The sequence below is a fragment of the Lampetra fluviatilis genome, chromosome 64, assembly GCF_964198595.1.
Source record: "Lampetra fluviatilis chromosome 64, kcLamFluv1.1, whole genome shotgun sequence".
Classification (NCBI taxonomy): Eukaryota; Metazoa; Chordata; class Hyperoartia; order Petromyzontiformes; family Petromyzontidae; genus Lampetra; species Lampetra fluviatilis.
The window spans coordinates 6,113,339-6,135,608 of record NC_136338.1 but is presented as its reverse complement, the minus strand read 5'-3'; the positions used below and the strand labels follow the sequence as shown (position 1 = coordinate 6,135,608).

The following is a 22,270-nucleotide window of genomic DNA, read 5'->3' as shown; positions in this document are numbered from 1 at the left end:
ATGATGAGAGAGAGACACGCAAACTCCAAATATACAGCAGCAGGCATCGTCAGGGTCTGGATCGAACCCACGACCTCCTGCACACCAGACGAGGTAGTTAACATCTCCTAGCCACCGTGATGATGATGATGAGAGAGAGACACGCAAACTCTAAATATACAGCAGGCAGGCATCGTCAGGGTCTGGATCGAACCCACGACCTCCTGTACACCAGGCGAGGTTGTTAACATCTCCTAGCCACGGTGGTGATGATGATGAGAGAGACGCAAACTCTAAATATACGGCAGCAGCAGCCATCATCAGGGTAGGGATCGAACCCACGACCTCCTGTAGTCCTGTACACCAGGCGAGGTAGTTAACATCTCCTAGCCACCGTGATGATGATTATGAGATTGAGAGATACAAACTCCAAATATACAGCAGCAGCAGGCATCGTCAGGCTCTGGATCGAACCCACGACCTCCTGTATACCAGGCGAGGTAGTCAACAACTCATAGCCGGGCCACTGTCACCACCTCATTGAAGAACACAAACTCTTTGGTTCTTTCGGTAAAGTCATACCAACTTCAGCAATGTTTTCTTGCTGTGGTTGTTCCACCTGATGAGGATTGCTACTTGTGTTGCGATCGAATCGTCGCGGTTTGTTTTATTTCATTTCTACCCACGTGACTTTACCAAAAAAACCTAAGGGTATGGATTCCTGCAGTCACGAAAGCTTCGAATCGAGATTGAGGAACACATCTCAACGGGTCACAGTTCCTATGATCACTGTTACATTGCTTTTATGGCTTTATTTTGGTGATTTCGAAAAAAAAATTGGTTTTTGCCATGTTTGTTTGTTGTAGTACGGAGTTAGAATGAAGCCTTAATCTAAGTTGTCTTGTGGTGGTTGTTGTTGTTTGACTTGCATCCCGCTGGGATTTTTGCACACAGCGTTGGTGTACGGTGCTTTTCCTGCAATATTTTGCTGTTCTTTCCTGGATCTTCTGTTTGCGCTTAGTCACATAGTCACTTTAAGATATTTTTTTGTTCATGTTTTTGTTTTTTTGTTTGTTGCGGTTGCACCCCATTCAAGAGCCGCATGGCTCACAGGGCTATCTCTATGTACAGTATATAGAAGCAAAGTTGTGATTATGTGTGTCTGTTCAAAAAGTTTAGCGTACTTCCCGACATGCAACAAACTTGAAATTTGTCATGCGGGTACTTTCCAGACTGTACACCATGCACAAATTATAAAAATACACTTTTTTGGGGGGGGGGGGGGAGCTCAATAATGCATATATTTTTTGCAGGGCAAGTGAGCTGTGACGTCACATCTGTCACGTGACCCGCGCACGTGGAAGCGTCACGCATTGTGGTGTAGTGGTTAGCGCGCTGTGTGTGTTGGGAGTGGTAGTGTAGTGGTTAGCGCGCTGTGTGTGGGGGGAGCGGTGGTGTAGTGGTTATCGCTACGCTGCGCTACAAACCCGGCGACCCGAGTTCGATTCCCGCTCACGGCCACCACCGGTGACGATTATTTCAACCGGTCCTGGGCCTCCCCTAGGTCGACTCAGCCTCAAACGAGTAACTGCTGTGCTGTGTGAACATCGCACACTGGGGAAACAAAGGCGGCCGGGGGTGGTGAATCCAAGTCCCGGGCGAAGCCGCGGAAGTAAAGCTCGTACCTAATAAATGAAACTGAAAAACTGACAACCCCCCCCCCCCCTACCCTTTACCCCTACAGCCTGAACGGACTGGCCCCATGCGGGTCGTCAGGCGACTACCTGATAGTCTACGACAGCAACGCGACCCTGGTCCCGCCCCGTACGACGCTGTGCGGCTCCGCCATCCCACCGGCTATCCTCAGCACCGGCAGCTCCATCACCTTCACCTTCATCAGCGACGCCGTCGACTCGGTCGGAGCCTTCGTGGCCACCTACACCACCGGGTGAGCGAGCGGAGGCGCCGCGGTTAGCGCATTTTGTCAACCCCATCGCCAGCGCGGCACAGCGCACGCTGGCGATGGGGTCACGGGTGGGATGGGAGGGTGTGATTGATATACACTAGACTATACACCACTAATATACACTACACTACTATACACTACACTACTATACACTGCACTACTATACACTGCACTATACACTACACTACACTGCACTATACACTACACTATACACTACACTATACACTACTTTACACTACACTATACACTACACTATACACTACACTATACATTACACTACTATAAACTACACTATACACTACACTACTGTACACTACACTACTATACACTACACTATACACTACACACTACACACTACACTACTATACACTATACACTACACTACTATACACTCCACTATACACTACACTACTTTACACTACACTATACACTACACTACTGTACACTACACTACTATACACTACACTATACACTACACACTACACTACTATACACTATACACTACACTACTTTACACTACACTATACACTCCACTATACACTCCACTACTACACACTACACTATACACTACACTATACACTACACTATACACTACACTCCTATAGAAGTTCAGCGTGCACGTTCGCATGCACAAACCTGGCGTCCGGACGTCTTGCCGGAAAAGAGTGGAATTTGATACTTTGCGAATCTTGTGATACTGGCTAAAATTAACAATAATAATGAAGGTCCCCTCCCTAGACATAACAACAACACTAACAAAACGCCATGCGGCATGTTGTGTTCGTGACGCTGTGTGTCTCGTCTCTCCCCCACAGGCTGGCTACAATGGCGTGCGTCTAGTGGGAACCACGCGCGCTCGACAGCAAACGCTTACAACGCAGAAACAACGACGACGACACGAAGATGGCACTCGGGAGAGAAAACGTTTTAACAAAAATCTATATTAATATTAAGCAAAGCAAAGGGATATAGAGAAATCTAAATTGTTATGGCAGTGATCGCCGCTGCCAAGCATTGCAAAATCTTAGTAGCTGGACCCAGGCCAGTTTCTTCCTGACGGTTAATCACTGAACTCAACTAAAAACACCGCAACTCTCTTTCACAATATTTTATTTTAAACCAGGCACTACGTTATTCAGAAGCGACCCCTGGCCACCACAAATGATGGCAGGTTTGACGTCATCATCATCTTCATCATCATCGTCGTCATCATCATCATCGTCATCATCATGGTCATCATCGTCCCTGTCACGTGGACATTCGTAGCAGCAGCCCGAAACATTCGGAGGGAACCAGAGACAAAATCCACGCAGTGACCACGGTGAGAGAGACGCAGACTCCAAATATACCGCAGCAGCAGCAGCAGGCGTCACCACCACTCACCAGTCAACTCACCTGACCCTCACCACCACTCACCAGCTTCATCTCACCTGGTCCTCACCACCACTCACCAGTCAACTCACCTGACCCTCACCACCACTCACCAGCTTCATCTCACCTGGTCCTCACCACCACTCACCAGTCAACTCACCTGGTCCTCACCACCACTCACCAGTCAACTCACCTGACCCTCACCACCACTCACCAGCCTCATCTCACCTGACCCTCACCACCACTCACCAGCTTCATCTCACCTGGTCCTCACCACCACTCACCAGTCAACTCACCTGGTCCTCACCACCACTCACCAATTTCCGCAGTAGTAACAATGACAGTAGTGTTGGGTAAAGGAGCCCAAGGTCCTGGAACGCCAATCCGGCTTATCCACAATAACAACAACATCATCAATCAGTAGTCATCTCGGTTAGAAACATCTCTCTCCATATATACAATCTGTAGCGGCATTCATGCTAATTGCAGTTCAATGCACACACATAATGGAGCTGTACAAATACATGATATCGAGTAATCGCATTGAGTGGTGGGTGCGCGAAATCCCATTCATGGCAGACGATGATTTGTGTGATTAAAGTGCCGTCAATGAAAGCGTGAGAAAATGTAAAAAAACCCAAACATTGAACAAGCAAATCAATAAGTGATATCAACCACAGAAGGCGGAGATCAAAGACGAGGAGTTCTCTTCGAAGAGTCTGAGCTGTTAAACCTTTTGCAATGCTTGGAGTTCCTGTGCTGTATCTTGCTGATTCAAATAAATATAATGACCTTGGCAATGACGAACGTCCCTGACTCTGATTTATTTTGTAACAACAACATAAACAACAACATAAACAACAACAAAAACCGCAACTCAAATTGGAAATAATTCTCAAACTACAGCTGCCACTGGGTGTGCCCTTTCACACGTTTGTGATGCCATGTGACGGTGACGATGATGATGATGGTGCACGACGCGCTTGGGCCGTACAGGGCGCTCTATCAACAACAAAGACAAAGATCCCCCGTGTAGCCTTAACAGACTGTAGGGGCAAGTGCTGTTAGCGAGCAGCACCTATAAAGGCCGGCACGACACACGAGGGGGAGGGTGGCCAACACCACGCCCGGCCGCCTAGGGGAGGCCCAGGACCGCTATTCTGCTCCATGACCACCACCACCATCACCACGGTGCTTGTGCCAGGCTAGGTGCACTTTGAGGCTACGTGGAGTGTCGGAGGAGGTCACGGGACGGACCCAGCCAGGTACCATTGGTTGACTGCTGTGCCAGGCTAGGTGCAGAAGGTCACGGGATGGGCCCATAGACTCACACAGAGACCCATACACTCACACAGAGACCCATAGACTCACACAGAGACCCACAGACTCACACAAAGGCCCACAGACTCACACAGAGAACCATAGACACACTAAGAGACCCGTAGACTCACACAGAGACCCGTAGAATCACTAAGAGAACCATAGACTCACACAGAGACCCGTAGACTCACACAGAGATCAATACACTCACACAGAGAAACATAGACTCACACAGAGAACCATAGACTCACACAGAGGCCCATAGGCTCACACAGAGACCCACAGACTCACACAGAGGACCATAGACTCACACAGAGGCCCACAGATTCACACAGAAAACCATAGACACACTAAGAGACCCATAGACTCACACAGTGACCCGTAGACTCACACAGAGACCCGTAGACTCACACAGAGACCCATAGACTCACACAGTGACCTGTAGACTCACACAGAGAACCACAGACTCACACAGAGACCCATAGACTCACACAGTGACCCATAGACTCACACAGAGACCCATAGGCTCACACAGAGACCCACAGACTCACACATAGACCCATAGACTCACACAGAGACCCATAGACTCACACAGAGACCCATAGACTCACACAGAGACCCACAGACTTACACAGAGACCCATAGACTCACACAGAGACCCACAGACTCACACAAAGACCCATAGACTCACACAGAGACCCACAGACCCACACAGAGACCCATAAACCCACACAGAGACCCATAGACGCACACAGAGACCTATACACTCAAACAGAGACCCATAGACTCACACAGAGACCCACAGACTCACACACAAAGACCTATACACTCACACAGAGACCCACAGACCCACACACAGAACCACAGACTCACACAGAGACCCATAGACTCACACAGATACCCACAGACTCACACAGAGACCCATAGACTCACACAGAGACCCACAGACTCACACAGAAACCCATAGACTCACACAGAGACCCATACACTCACACAGTGACCCATAGACTCACACAGAGACCCATAGACTCACACAGAGACCCACACACTCACACAGAGACCCATAGACTGACACAGAGACCCATACACTCACACAGAGACCCATAGACTCACACAGAGACCCACAGACTCACACACAAAGACCTATACACTCACACAGAGACCCACAGACCCACACACAGAACCACAAACTCACACAGAGACCCATAGCCTCACACTAAGACCCACAGACTCACACAGATACCCGCAGACTCACACAGAGACCTGCAGACTCACACTAAGACCCACAGACTCATACAGAGATCAATACACTCACACAGAGAAACATAGACTCACACAGAGGCCCATAGGCTCACACAGAGACCCATAGACTCACACAGAGACCCACAAACTCACACAGAGACCCACAGACTCACACAGAGATCAATACACTCACACAGAGAAACATAGACTCACACAGAGGCCCATAGGCTCACACAGAGACCCACAGACTCACACAGAGGACCATAGACTCACACAGAGGCCCACAGATTCACACAGAAAACCATAGACACACTAAGAGACCCATAGACTCACACAGAGACCCGTAGACTCACTAAGAGAACCATAGACTCACACAGATACCCGTAGACTCACACAGAGACCCATAGACTCACACAGTGACCCGTAGACTCACACAGAGACCCGTAGACTCACACAGAGACCCATAGACTCACACAGTGACCTGTAGACTTACACAGATACCCACAGACTCACACAGAGACCCATAGACTCACACAGTGACCCATAGACTCACACAGAGACCCATAGGCTCACACAGAGACCCACAGACTCACACAGAGACCCATAGACTCACACAGAGACCCATAGACTCACACAGAGACCCACAGACTCACACACAAAGACCTATAGACTCACACAGAGACCCACAGATTCACACACAGACTCACAGACTCACACAGAGACCCATAGACTCACACTAAGACCCACAGACTCACACAGATACCCGCAGACTCACACAGAGACCCATAGACTCACACTAAGACCCACAGACTCACACAGATACCCACAGACTCACACAGAGACCCATAGACTCACACAGAGACCCACAGACTCACACAGAGACCCATAGACTCACACAGAGATCCACAGACTCACACACAGACCCATAGACTCACACAGCCACCCACAGACTCACACAGAGACCCATAGACTCACACAGCCACCCACAGACTCACACAGAGACCCACAGACTCACACAGAGACCCATAGACTCACACAGAGACCCATAGACTCACACAGATACCCACAGACTCACACAGAGACCCATAGACTCACACAGAGACCCACAGACTCACACACAAAGACCTATACACTCACACAGAGACCCATAGACTCACACAGAGACCCATACACTCACACAGTGACCCATAGACTCACACAGAGACCCATAGACTCACACAGAGACCCCAGACTCACAAACAAAGACCTATACACTCACACAGAGACCCACAGACCCACACACAGACCCACAGACTCACACAGAGACCCATAGCCTCACACTAAGACCCACAGACTCACACAGATACCCGCAGACTCACACAGAGACCCGCAGACTCACACTAAGACCCACAGACTCACACAGAAACCCACAGACTAACACAGAGACCCATACACTCACACAGAGACCCACAGACTCACACAGAGACGCACAGACTCACACAGAGACCCACAGACTCACACACAAAGACCTATACACTCACACAGAGACCCATAGACTCACACACAAAGACCTATAGACTCACACAGAGACCCACAGATTCACACACAGACCCACAGACTCACACAGAGACCGATAGACTCACACTAAGACCCACAGACTCACACAGATACCCGCAGACTCACACAGAGACCCATAGACTCACACTAAGACCCACAGACTCACACAGATACCCACAGACTCACACAGAGATCTATAGACTCACACAGAGACACACAGTATCACACAGAGACCCATAGACTCACACAGAGACCCATAGACTTACACAGAGACACATAGACTCACACACAGACCTAAAGACGCACACAGAGACCCATAGACTCACACTGAGACCCACAGACTCGCACAGATACCCACAGACTCACACAGAGACCCATAGACTCACACAGACACCTACAGACTCACACAGAGACCCATAGACTCACACAGAGACCCACAGACTCACACAGAGACCAACAGACTCACACAGAGACCCATAGACTCACAGAGAGACCCATACACTCACACAGTGACCCATAGACTCACACAGAGACCCATAGACTCACACAGAGACCCACAGACTCACACAGAGACCCATAGACTCACACAGAGACCCATACACTCACTCAGAGACCCATAGACTCACAAACAAAGACCTATACACTCACACAGAGACCCACAGACTCACACACAGACCCACAGACTCACACAGAGACCCATAGCCTCACACTAAGACCCACAGACTCACACAGATACCCGCAGACTCACACAGAGACCCATAGACTCACACAGAGACCCACAGACTCACACAGAGACCCATAGACTCACACAGAGACCCACAGACTCACACAGAGACCCATAGACTCACACAGAGACCCATACACTCACTCAGAGACCCATAGACTCACAAACAAAGACCTATACACTCACACAGAGACCCACAGACTCACACACAGACCCACAGACTCACACAGAGACCCATAGCCTCACACTAAGACCCACAGACTCACACAGATACCCGCAGACTCACACAGAGACCCATAGACTCACACAGAGACCCACAGACTCACACAGAGACCCACAGACTCACACAGAGACCCATAGACTCACATAGAGACCCATACACTCACACAGAGACCCATAGACTCACACAGAGACCCACAAACTCACACACAAAGACCTATACACTCACACAGAGACCCATAGACTCACAAACAAAGACCTATACACTCACACAGAGACCCACAGACCCACACACAGACCCACAGACTCACACAGAGACCCATAGCCTCACACTAAGACCCACAGACTCACACAGATACCCGCAGACTCACACAGAGACCCGCAGACTCACACTAAGACCCACAGACTCACACAGATACCCACAGACTCACACAGAGACCCATAGACTCACACAGAGACCCACAGACTCACACAGAGACCCATAGACTCACACAGAGACCCATACACTCACACAGAGACCCATAGACTCACACAGAGACCCACAGACTCACACACAAAGATCTACAGACTCACACAGAGACCCACAGATTCACACACAGACCCACAGACTCACACACAGACCCATAGACTCACACTAAGACCCACAGACTCACACAGATACCCGCAGACTCACACAGAGACCCATAGACTCACACTAAGACCCACAGACTCACACAGATACCCACAGACTCACACAGAGATCTATATACTCACACAGAGACACACAGTATCACACAGAGACCCATAGACTCACACAGAGACCCATAGACTTACACAGAGACACATAGACTCACACACAGACCTAAAGACGCACACAGAGACCCATAGACTCACACTGAGACCCACAGACTCACACAGATACCCACAGACTCACACAGAGACCCATAGACTCACACTAAGACCCACAGACTCACACAGATACCCACAGACTCACACAGAGACCCATAGACTCACACAGAGACCCACAGACTCACACAGAGACCCATAGACTCACACAGAGATCCACAGACTCACACACAGACCCATAGACTCACACAGCCACCCACAGACTCACACAGAGACCCATAGACTCACACAGCCACCCACAGACTCACACAGAGACCCACAGACTCACACAGAGACCCATAGACTCACACAGAGACCCATAGACTCACACAGATACCCACAGACTCACACAGAGACCCATAGACTCACACAGAGACCCACAGACTCACACACAAAGACCTATACACTCACGAAGAGACCCATAGACTCACACAGAGACCCATACACTCACACAGTGACCCATAGACTCACACAGAGACCCATAGACTCACACAGAGACCCCAGACTCACAAACAAAGACCTATACACTCACAAAGAGACCCACAGACCCACACACAGACCCACAGACTCACACAGAGACCCATAGCCTCACACTAAGACCCACAGACTCACACAGATACCCGCAGACTCACACAGAGACCCGCAGACTCACACTAAGACCCACAGACTCACACAGAAACCCACAGACTAACACAGAGACCCATACACTCACACAGAGACCCACAGACTCACACAGAGACGCACTGACTCACACAGAGACCCACAGACTCACACACAAAGACCTATACACTCACACAGAGACCCATAGACTCACACACAAAGACCTATAGACTCACACAGAGACCCACAGATTCACACACAGACCCACAGACTCACACAGAGACCGATAGACTCACACTAAGACCCACAGACTCACACAGATACCCGCAGACTCACACAGAGACCCATAGACTCACACTAAGACCCACAGACTCACACAGATACCCACAGACTCACACAGAGATCTATAGACTCACACAGAGACACACAGTATCACACAGAGACCCATAGACTCACACAGAGACCCATAGACTTACACAGAGACACATAGACTCACACACAGACCTAAAGACGCACACAGAGACCCATAGACTCACACTGAGACCCACAGACTCGCACAGATACCCACAGACTCACACAGAGACCCATAGACTCACACAGACACCTACAGACTCACACAGAGACCCATAGACTCACACAGAGACCCACAGACTCACACAGAGACCAACAGACTCACACAGAGACCCATAGACTCACAGAGAGACCCATACACTCACACAGTGACCCATAGACTCACACAGAGACCCATAGACTCACACAGAGACCCACAGACTCACACAGAGACCCATAGACTCACACAGAGACCCATACACTCACTCAGAGACCCATAGACTCACAAACAAAGACCTATACACTCACACAGAGACCCACAGACTCACACACAGACCCACAGACTCACACAGAGACCCATAGCCTCACACTAAGACCCACAGACTCACACAGATACCCGCAGACTCACACAGAGACCCATAGACTAACACAGAGACCCACAGACTCACACAGAGACCCATAGACTCACACAGAGACCCACAGACTCACACAGAGACCCATAGACTCACACAGAGACCCATACACTCACTCAGAGACCCATAGACTCACAAACAAAGACCTATACACTCACACAGAGACCCACAGACTCACACACAGACCCACAGACTCACACAGAGACCCATAGCCTCACACTAAGACCCACAGACTCACACAGATACCCGCAGACTCACACAGAGACCCATAGACTCACACAGAGACCCACAGACTCACACAGAGACCCACAGACTCACACAGAGACCCATAGACTCACATAGAGACCCATACACTCACACAGAGACCCATAGACTCACACAGAGACCCACAAACTCACACACAAAGACCTATACACTCACACAGAGACCCATAGACTCACAAACAAAGACCTATACACTCACACAGAGACCCACAGACCCACACACAGACCCACAGACTCACACAGAGACCCATAGCCTCACACTAAGACCCACAGACTCACACAGATACCCGCAGACTCACACAGAGACCCGCAGACTCACACTAAGACCCACAGACTCACACAGATACCCACAGACTCACACAGAGACCCATAGACTCACACAGAGACCCACAGACTCACACAGAGACCCATAGACTCACACAGAGACCCATACACTCACACAGAGACCCATAGACTCACACAGAGACCCACAGACTCACACACAAAGACCTACAGACTCACACAGAGACCCACAGATTCACACACAGACCCACAGACTCACACACAGACCCATAGACTCACACTAAGACCCACAGACTCACACAGATACCCGCAGACTCACACAGAGACCCATAGACTCACACTAAGACCCACAGACTCACACAGATACCCACAGACTCACACAGAGATCTATATACTCACACAGAGACACACAGTATCACACAGAGACCCATAGACTCACACAGAGACCCATAGACTTACACAGAGACACATAGACTCACACACAGACCTAAAGACGCACACAGAGACCCATAGACTCACACTGAGACCCACAGACTCACACAGATACCCACAGACTCACACAGAGACCCATAGACTCACACAGACACCTACAGACTCACACAGAGACCCATAGACTCACACAGAGACCCACAGACTCACACAGAGACCAACAGACTCACACAGAGACCCATAGACTCACAGAGAGACCCATACACTCACACAGTGACCCATAGACTCACACAGAGACCCATAGACTCACACAGAGACCCACAGACTCACACAGAGACCCATAGACTCACACAGAGACCCATACACTCACTCAGAGACCCATAGACTCACAAACAAAGACCTATACACTCACACAGAGACCCACAGACTCACACACAGACCCACAGACTCACACAGAGACCCATAGCCTCACACTAAGACCCACAGACTCACACAGATACCCGCAGACTCACACAGAGACCCATAGACTCACACAGAGACCCACAGACTCACACAGAGACCCATAGACTCACACAGAGACCCACAGACTCACACAGAGACCCATAGACTCACACAGAGACCCATACACTCACTCAGAGACCCATAGACTCACAAACAAAGACCTATACACTCACACAGAGACCCACAGACTCACACACAGACCCACAGACTCACACAGAGACCCATAGCCTCACACTAAGACCCACAGACTCACACAGATACCCGCAGACTCACACAGAGACCCATAGACTCACACAGAGACCCACAGACTCACACAGAGACCCACAGACTCACACAGAGACCCATAGACTCACATAGAGACCCATACACTCACACAGAGACCCATAGACTCACACAGAGACCCACAAACTCACACACAAAGACCTATACACTCACACAGAGACCCATAGACTCACAAACAAAGACCTATACACTCACACAGAGACCCACAGACCCACACACAGACCCACAGACTCACACAGAGACCCATAGCCTCACACTAAGACCCACAGACTCACACAGATACCCGCAGACTCACACAGAGACCCGCAGACTCACACTAAGACCCACAGACTCACACAGATACCCACAGACTCACACAGAGACCCATAGACTCACACAGAGACCCACAGACTCACACAGAGACCCATAGACTCACACAGAGACCCATACACTCACACAGAGACCCATAGACTCACACAGAGACCCACAGACTCACACACAAAGACCTACAGACTCACACAGAGACCCACAGATTCACACACAGACCCACAGACTCACACACAGACCCATAGACTCACACTAAGACCCACAGACTCACACAGATACCCGCAGACTCACACAGAGACCCATAGACTCACACTAAGACCCACAGACTCACACAGATACCCACAGACTCACACAGAGATCTATAGACTCACACAGAGACACACAGTATCACACAGAGACCCATAGACTCACACAGAGACCCATAGACTTACACAGAGACACATAGACTCACACACAGACCTAAAGACGCACACAGAGACCCATAGACTCACACTGAGACCCACAGACTCACACAGATACCCACAGACTCACACAGAGACCCATAGACTCACACAGACACCTACAGACTCACACAGAGACCCATAGACTCACACAGAGACCCACAGACTCACACAGAGACCAACAGACTCACACAGAGACCCATAGACTCACAGAGAGACCCATACACTCACACAGTGACCCATAGACTCACACAGAGACCCATAGACTCACACAGAGACCCACAGACTCACACAGAGACCCATAGACTCACACAGAGACCCATACACTCACTCAGAGACCCATAGACTCACAAACAAAGACCTATACACTCACACAGAGACCCACAGACTCACACACAGACCCACAGACTCACACAGAGACCCATAGCCTCACACTAAGACCCACAGACTCACACAGATACCCGCAGACTCACACAGAGACCCATAGACTCACACAGAGACCCACAGACTCACACAGAGACCCATAAACTCACACAGAGACCCACAGACTCACACAGAGACCCATAGACTCACACAGAGACCCATACACTCACTCAGAAACCCATAGACTCACAAACAAAGACCTATACACTCACACAGAGACCCACAGACTCACACACAGACCCACAGACTCACACAGAGACCCATAGCCTCACACTAAGACCCACAGACTCACACAGATACCCGCAGACTCACACAGAGACCCATAGACTCACACAGAGACCCACAGACTCACACAGAGACCCACAGACTCACACAGAGACCCATAGACTCACATAGAGACCCATACACTCACACAGAGACCCATAGACTCACACAGAGACCCACAAACTCACACACAAAGACCTATACACTCACACAGAGACCCATAGACTCACAAACAAAGACCTATACACTCACACAGAGACCCACAGACCCACACACAGACCCACAGACTCACACAGAGACCCATAGCCTCACACTAAGACCCACAGACTCACACAGATACCCGCAGACTCACACAGAGACCCGCAGACTCACACTAAGACCCACAGACTCACACAGATACCCACAGACTCACACAGAGACCCATAGACTCACACAGAGACCCACAGACTCACACAGAGACCCATAGACTCACACAGAGACCCATACACTCACACAGAGACCCATAGACTCACACAGAGACCCACAGACTCACACACAAAGACCTACAGACTCACACAGAGACCCACAGATTCACACACAGACCCACAGACTCACACACAGACCCATAGACTCACACTAAGACCCACAGACTCACACAAATACCCGCAGACTCACACAGAGACCCATACACTCACACTAAGACCCACAGACTCACACAGATACCCACAGACTCACACAGAGACCCATGGACTCACACAGATACCCACAGACTCACACAGAGACCCATAGACTCACACAGAGACCCACAGACTTACACAGAGACCCACAGACTCACACAGAGACCCATAGACTCACACAGAGACCCATACACTCACACAGTGACCCATAGACTCACACAAAGACCCACAGACTCACACAGATACCCGCAGACTCACACAGAGACCCGCAGACTCACACTAAGACCCACAGACTCACACATATACCCACAGACTCACACAGAGAGCCATAGACTCACACAGAGACCCACAGACTCACACAGAGACACATAGACTCACACAGAGACCCACAGACTCACACAGAGACCCACAGACTCACACAGAGACCCATAGACCCACACAGAGACCCATACACTCACACAGAGACCCATAGACTCACACAGAGACCCACAAACTCACACACAAAGACCTATACACTCACACAGAGACCCACAGATTTACACACAGACCCACAGACTCACACAGAGACCCATAGACTCACTCTAAGGCCCACATACTCACACAGATACCCGCAGACTCACACAGAGACCCATAGACTCATACAGAGACCCACAGACTCACACAGATACCCACAGACTCACACATAGACCCATAGACCCACACAGAGACCCACAGACTCACACAGAGACCCATAGACTCACACAGCGACCCACAGACTCACACAGAGACACACAGACTCACACAGAGACCCATAGACTCACACAGAGACCCATAGACTTACACAGAGACACATATACTCACACACAGACCTAAAGACGCACACAGAGACCCATAGACTAACACAGAGACCATAGACTCACACAGAGACCCACAGACTCACACAGAGACCCACAGACTCACACAGAGAGCCATAGACTCACACAGAGAGCCATAGACTCACACAGAGAACCATAGATTCACACAGAGGCCCACAGACTCACACAGAGGCCCACAGACTCACATAGAGAACCATAGACACACTAAGAGACCCGTAGACTCACACAAAGACCCGTAGACTCACACAGAGATCAATACACTCACACAGAGAAACATAGACTCACACAGAGAACCATAGACTCACACACAGACCCATAGACTCACACAGAGACCCATAGACTCACACAGAGAACCATAGACTCACACAGAGACCCATAGACTCACACAAAACCCATAGACTCACACAGAGAACCATAGACTCACACAGAGACCCATAAACTCACACAGAGAGCCATAGACTCACACAGAGAGCCATAGACTCACACAGAGACCCATAGACTCACACTAAGACCCATAGACTCACACAGATACCCACATACTCACAAAGAGACCCATAGACTCACACTAAGACCCATAGACTCACACAGAGACCCATAGACTCACACATAGACTCTTAGACTCACACAGAGACCCACAGACTCACACAAAGACCCATAGACTCACACAGAGACCCACAGACTCACAGAGAGACCCATACACTCACACAGAGATCCATAGACTCACACGGAGACCCATAGACTCATACAGAGACCCATAGACTCACACAGAGACCCACAGACTCACACACATAGACCTATAGACTCACACAAAGACCCATAGACTCACACAGAGACCCACAGACTCACACAAAGACCCACAGACTCACACAAAGACCCACAGACTCACACACAGAGACCCACAGACTCACACACAGAGACCCACAGACTCACACAAAGACCCACAGACTCACACAAAGACCCACAGACTCACACACAGAGACCCACAGACTCACACACAAAGACCCATTATGATGATCATCCCACTTCGCTGAGCTGCAATCATTTGTGAATTGAAAGTGCCGCGCAGCTGAGTGGAGGCTCTGGTCGCCTGCTGGAATATCAAGATCGAGTTCGAGCAATCGGAGAGGATCGCTGCGGGTGCGTCTGACGCGTGCATCTGACGCGTGTCCCCCATGGAGTCCACCCCGCACCAGGCACGCGACTCACTGTGGAATCGCCGGGGTTGAGACGCAGATAGCTGTGAAGAAGGGGTGGGGGTTATGATTGGCCTTAACGTTGTGTTCATGTTTGTGTTTGTTATCAATGTGTGGTGCGTCTCGTGTGTGTGTGTGTCATTGTTACTACTGTCATTGTTGTTGTCGTGAATGAACACGCGAACCAACGTGCTAGAACATGCGGCAAGTCACGCGTGTGAGTCGGTGAGTGAGTGGGTGGTCGAGTGAATGGGTGGGTGAGTGGGTGGGTGAATGCGTGGTTGAGTGGGTGGGTGAGTGGGTGGGTGAGTGAGTGGGTGGGTGGGTGGGTGAATGCGTGGTTGAGTGGGTGGGTGAGTGGGTGGGTGAGTGGGTGGGTGGGTGAGTGGGTTGGTGGGTGGGTGAGTGGGTGGGTGAATGGGTGGGTGAGTGGGTGGGTGAGTGAGTGGGTGGGTGGGTGAGTGGGTTGGTGGGTGGGTGAGTGGGTGGGTGAGTGGGTGGGTGAGTGGGTGGGTGGGTGAGTGGGTGGGTGGGTGGGTGAGTGGGTGGGTGAATGGGTGGGTGAGTGGGTGGGTGAGTGAGTGGGTGGGTGGGTGAGTGGGTTGGTGGGTGGGTGAGTGGGTGGGTGAATGGGTGGGTGGGTGAGTGGGTGGGTGAGTGAGTGGGTGGGTGGGTGAGTGAGTGAGTGGGTGGGTGGGTGGGTGGGTGAGTGGGTGGGTGAGTGGGTGGGTAGGTGAGTGGGTGGGTGGGTGAGTGGGTGGGTGAATGGGTGGGTGGGTGAGTGGGTGGGTGAGTGGGTGGGTGGGTGAGTGGGTGGTTGAGTGGGTGGGTGAGTGGGTAGTCGAGTGAGTGGGTGGGTGAGTGGGTGGGTGGGTGGGTGGGTGAGTGGGTGGGTGGGTGGGTGAGTGGGTGAGTGAGTGGGTGGGTGAGTGGGTAGTCGAGTGAGTGGGTGGGTGAGTGGGTCGGTGAGTGGGTGGGTGAGTGGGTGAGTGGGTAGTTGAGTCGTTGTATGGGTGAGTGTGTGAGTGGGTGGCTGGGTAGGTGAGTGGTGTATGGCTGAGTGCATGATTTGGTGAGTGAGTGAGTGAGTGGATGAGTGGGTGGGTAAGTGAGTGGGTGGGTGGTTAAGTGGGTGTATGGGTTCGTGTGTGATCGGGTTAGTGTGTGAGTGGGTAGGTGAGTGTGTGGGTTGTTGAGTGGGTGGGTGAGTGAATGGGTGGTTGAGTGGGTGTAGGGATTAGTGGGTGGGTAGATTGGTGGGATAGTGGATGGGTTGGTGAGTTAATGGATGGGTGGGTGAGTGATTCAAGCCAGGTGTATGTTTGTTTATACGTTCATGGTGGAAGCGGGTAATGGCTAGGATGACTTTGATCTTCATTGAGTTGATTGCGTGGGTGAGTGTGTGAGTGCTGGAGTGAGTGGGTGGGTGAGTGGGTGGATGGATGAGCGTATGTGTGTGTGGCTGTGTAGTGGTTCCCGCGCTGCGCTTCGAACCCGTCGACCTGAGTTCGATTCCTGCTCACAGCCAAAATTGGTGAGGAATATCTGAACCAGTGACGGGGGCCTCCCCTAGGTCGACTCGGCCTCAAATAAGTACCTGGTGCGATGTGTAGTAAACATCGCTACTGGGGAGACAAAGGCGTCCGGGCGTAGTTGCTGACCACCAGAGGTGGGACAAAGTCATTGTTATGCAAGTCCAAGTCGAGTCGCAAGTCATCAAATTCATGACTCGAGTCTGACTCGAGTCCAAGTCACATGACTCGAGTCCACATCTCAGAGGTGGGACAAAGTCATTGTTATGCAAGTCCAAGTCGAGTCGCAAGTCATCAAATTCATGACTCGAGTCTGACTCGAGTCCAAGTCACATGACTCGAGTCCACATCTCATAGGTGGGACAAAGTCATTGTTATGCAAGTCCAAGTCGAGTCGCAAGTCATCAAATTCATGACTCGAGTCTGACTCGAGTCCAAGTCACATGACTCGAGTCCACATCTCATAGGTGGGACAAAGTCATTGTTATGCAAGTCCAAGTCGAGTCGCAAGTCATCAAATTCATGACTCGAGTCCACACCTCTGCTGACCACCCACTCCCCTCGTGTGCCACGGTGCCGGCCTTCATAGGTGCTCACGAACAGCCCTTGCCCCATACAGCCTGTAAAGGCTACACGGGGGATCTTTATCTTTGTTGCGAGTGATTGAGTGAGAATTTGTGTGTGTGTGTGTGTCAGATTGCCTGGTATAAATCAGCCACGCAGCGCCAACATCATCAAATCCAAAACTCGAGAGATTAAATTACCAACGTGTTATTTTACGATATATATAATGTAGAAACGTAGTGCTGATGAAGCTGTCTGCCTGCACAACCGCCCATCCCAACACGCCCACCTTATCATCGACCTGGTGATAAACTCAACAAAGAAATAATACATAAGCTCCGTTTAAACATTAACTTTGTAACTCTGTATGTATACATAAAATATGTAGCAAGGTGGCGGGTTGTCTGCGTGCGGCTTCGTCCGATTTGCAGATTAACTGCACCGACGTTGAGATCTTGACACGCAATAAAAAAAACTCGTGAGCTTGTTCCCTTAAACCCAAAGTTAATAATATCGACAACCGTGATACGCTTTGGTTTTCTTGGACGTGTTCATTACGAGGAACACACGCGTGCTTAGCTCGAACAAAATACGTGTGCGCTCCCGCTAAATCGGAAATCAAACGCGATCGCCTCTACAGTACAGTGGTTGCAATATCCTGACACACTGTGGGGCGGAGTGTTGAATGGTGTCTGATTGGCTGCGGCTCCGCTGCTGTCATCCAATCAGTGGGGCCGGAGACTTCTGCTGGGCGGGAGCCAGGAAAGTGTGACAAGAAGGAAGCTTCCGTGGGCAATATGATGAAAAGAATCAGATTTTTGGGGTAGATCTACAGCTGTGCCGTTAAACCCGCCACCGCCCCACCAGCGAAACTTGACGGTACTCAAATTGTAAATGTTGTGGATGTACTCTCCAACACACAACCGGTTAGTGCTGAACTAGTATACAACACTATACACTACACCATACACTACACCATACACTATACACTACACTATACACTATACTATACACTACACTATAATTGTAAATGTTGTGGATGTACTCTCCAACAAACAACCGGTTAGTGCTGAACTAGTATACTACACTATACACTACACTATACACTACACCATACACTATACACTACACTATACACTATACTATACACTACACTATAATTGTAAATGTTGTGGATGTACTCTCCAACACACAACCGGTTAGTGCTGAACTAGTATACTACACTATACACTACACCATACACTACACCATACACTATACACTACACTATACACTATACTATCCACTACACTATAATTGTAAATGTTGTGGATATACTCTCCAACACACAACCGGTTAGTGCTGAATTAGTATACTACACTATACACTATACTATACACTACACTATACACTATGCTATATACTACACTATAATTGTAAATGTTGTGGATGTACTCTCCAACAAACAACCGGTTAGTGCTGTACTAGTATACTACACTATACACTATACCATACACTACACTATACACTACACTATACACGTAACTATGATTGTAAATGTTGTGGATGTACTCTCCAACACACAACTGGTTAGTGCTGAACTAGTATACTACACTATACACTACACCATACACTACGCTATACACAACACTATACACTACACTATAATTGTAAACGTTGTAGTGGATTTACTCTCCAACAAACAACCGGTTAGTGCTGAACTAGTAACGAATTGCCACGTTTTGTTTACGTGACAACCCCCTCTGAAGAACCAGTGGCATCTACATCTACAGAACGTGAAGAACCAGTGGCATCTACATCTGCAGAACATGAAGAACCAGTGGCATCTACATCTGTAGAACGTGAAGAACCAGTGGCATCTACATCTGCAGAACATGAAGAACCAGTGGCATCTACATCTGCAGAACGTGAAGAACCAGTGGCATCTACATCTGCAGAACATGAAGAACCAGTGGCATCTACATCTGTAGAACGTGAAGAACCAGTGGCATCTACATCTGCAGAACATGAAGAACCAGTGGCATCTACATCTGCAGAACGTGAAGAACCAGTGGCATCTACATCTGTAGAACGTGAAGAACCAGTGGCATCTACATCTGCAGAACGTGAAGAACCAGTGGCATCTACATCTGCAGAACGTGAAGAACCAGTGGCATCTACATCTGCAGAACGTGAAGAACCAGTGGCATCTACATCTGCAGAACGTGAAGAACCAGTGGCATCTACATCTGCAGAACGTGAAGAACCAGTGGCATCTACATCTGCAGAACGTGAAGAACCAGTGGCATCTACATCTGTAGAACGTGAAGAACCAGTGGCATCTACATCTACAGAACGTGAAGAACCAGTGGCATCTACATCTGCAGAACGTGAAGAACCAGTGGCATCTACATCTGCAGAACGTGAAGAACCAGTGGCATCTACATCTACAGAACGTGAAGAACCAGTGGCATCTACATCTGCAGAACGTGAAGAACCAGTGGCATCTACATCTGCAGAACGTGAAGAACCAGTGGCATCTACATCTACAGAACGTGAAGAACCAGTGGCATCTACATCTACAGAACGTGAAGAACCAGTGGCATCTACATCTACAGAACGTGAAGAACCAGTGGCATCTACATCTGCAGAACGTGAAGAGCCAGTGGCATCTACATCTGCAGAACGTGAAGAACCAGTGGCATCTACATCTGCAGAACGTGAAGAACCAGTGGCATCTACATCTGCAGAACGTGATGAACCAGTGGCATCTACATCTACAGAACGTGAAGAACCAGTGGCATCTACATCTGCAGAACGTGAAGAACCAGTGGTATCTACATCTGCAGAACGTGAAGAACCAGTGGCATCTACATCTGCAGAACATGAAGAACCAGTGGCATCTACATCTGCAGAACGTGAAGAACCAGTGGCATCTACATCTGTAGAACGTGAAAAACCAGTGGCATCTACATCTGCAGAACGTGAAGAACCAGTGGCATCGACATCTGCAGAACGTGAAGAACCAGTGGCATCTACATCTGCAGAACGTGAAGAACCAGTGGCATCTACATCTGTAGAACGTGAAGAACCAGTGGCATCGACATCTGCAGAACGTGAAGAACCAGTAGCATCTACATCTGCAGAACATGAAGAACCAGTGGCATCTACATCTGCAGAACGTGAAGAACCAGTGGCATCTACATCTGCAGAACGTGAAGAACCAGTGGTATCTACATCTGCAGAACGTGAAGAACCAGTGGCATCTACATCTGCAGAACGTGAAGAACCAGTGGCATCTACATCTGCAGAACGTGAAGAACCAGTGGCATCTACATCTGCAGAACGTGAAGAACCAGTGGCATCTACATCTGCAGAACGTGAAGAACCAGTGGCATCTACATCTGTAGAACGTGAAGAACCAGTGGCATCGACATCTGCAGAACGTGAAGAACCAGTGGCATCTACATCTGTAGAACGTGAAGAACCAGTGGCATCTACATCTGTAGAACGTGAAGA

General features: G+C 49.6%; 1 protein-coding gene across 1 annotated transcript in view; it reads left to right on the top strand.

The window, feature by feature from the left end:
• The window catches only part of LOC144951968 (uncharacterized), a 51,249-nt gene extending 47,673 nt beyond the window's left edge, over positions 1 to 3,576 (top strand). Inside the window, exons 28-29 of the mRNA XM_078882340.1 lie at positions 1,724 to 1,927; positions 2,761 to 3,576. Of these exons, the coding sequence (XP_078738466.1) occupies positions 1,724 to 1,927; positions 2,761 to 2,785 (229 nt within the window). The 3' untranslated portion in view covers positions 2,786 to 3,576. The remainder of the gene's footprint in view (positions 1 to 1,723; positions 1,928 to 2,760) is intronic.
• Positions 3,577 to 22,270: the final 18,694 nt, after the last annotated feature.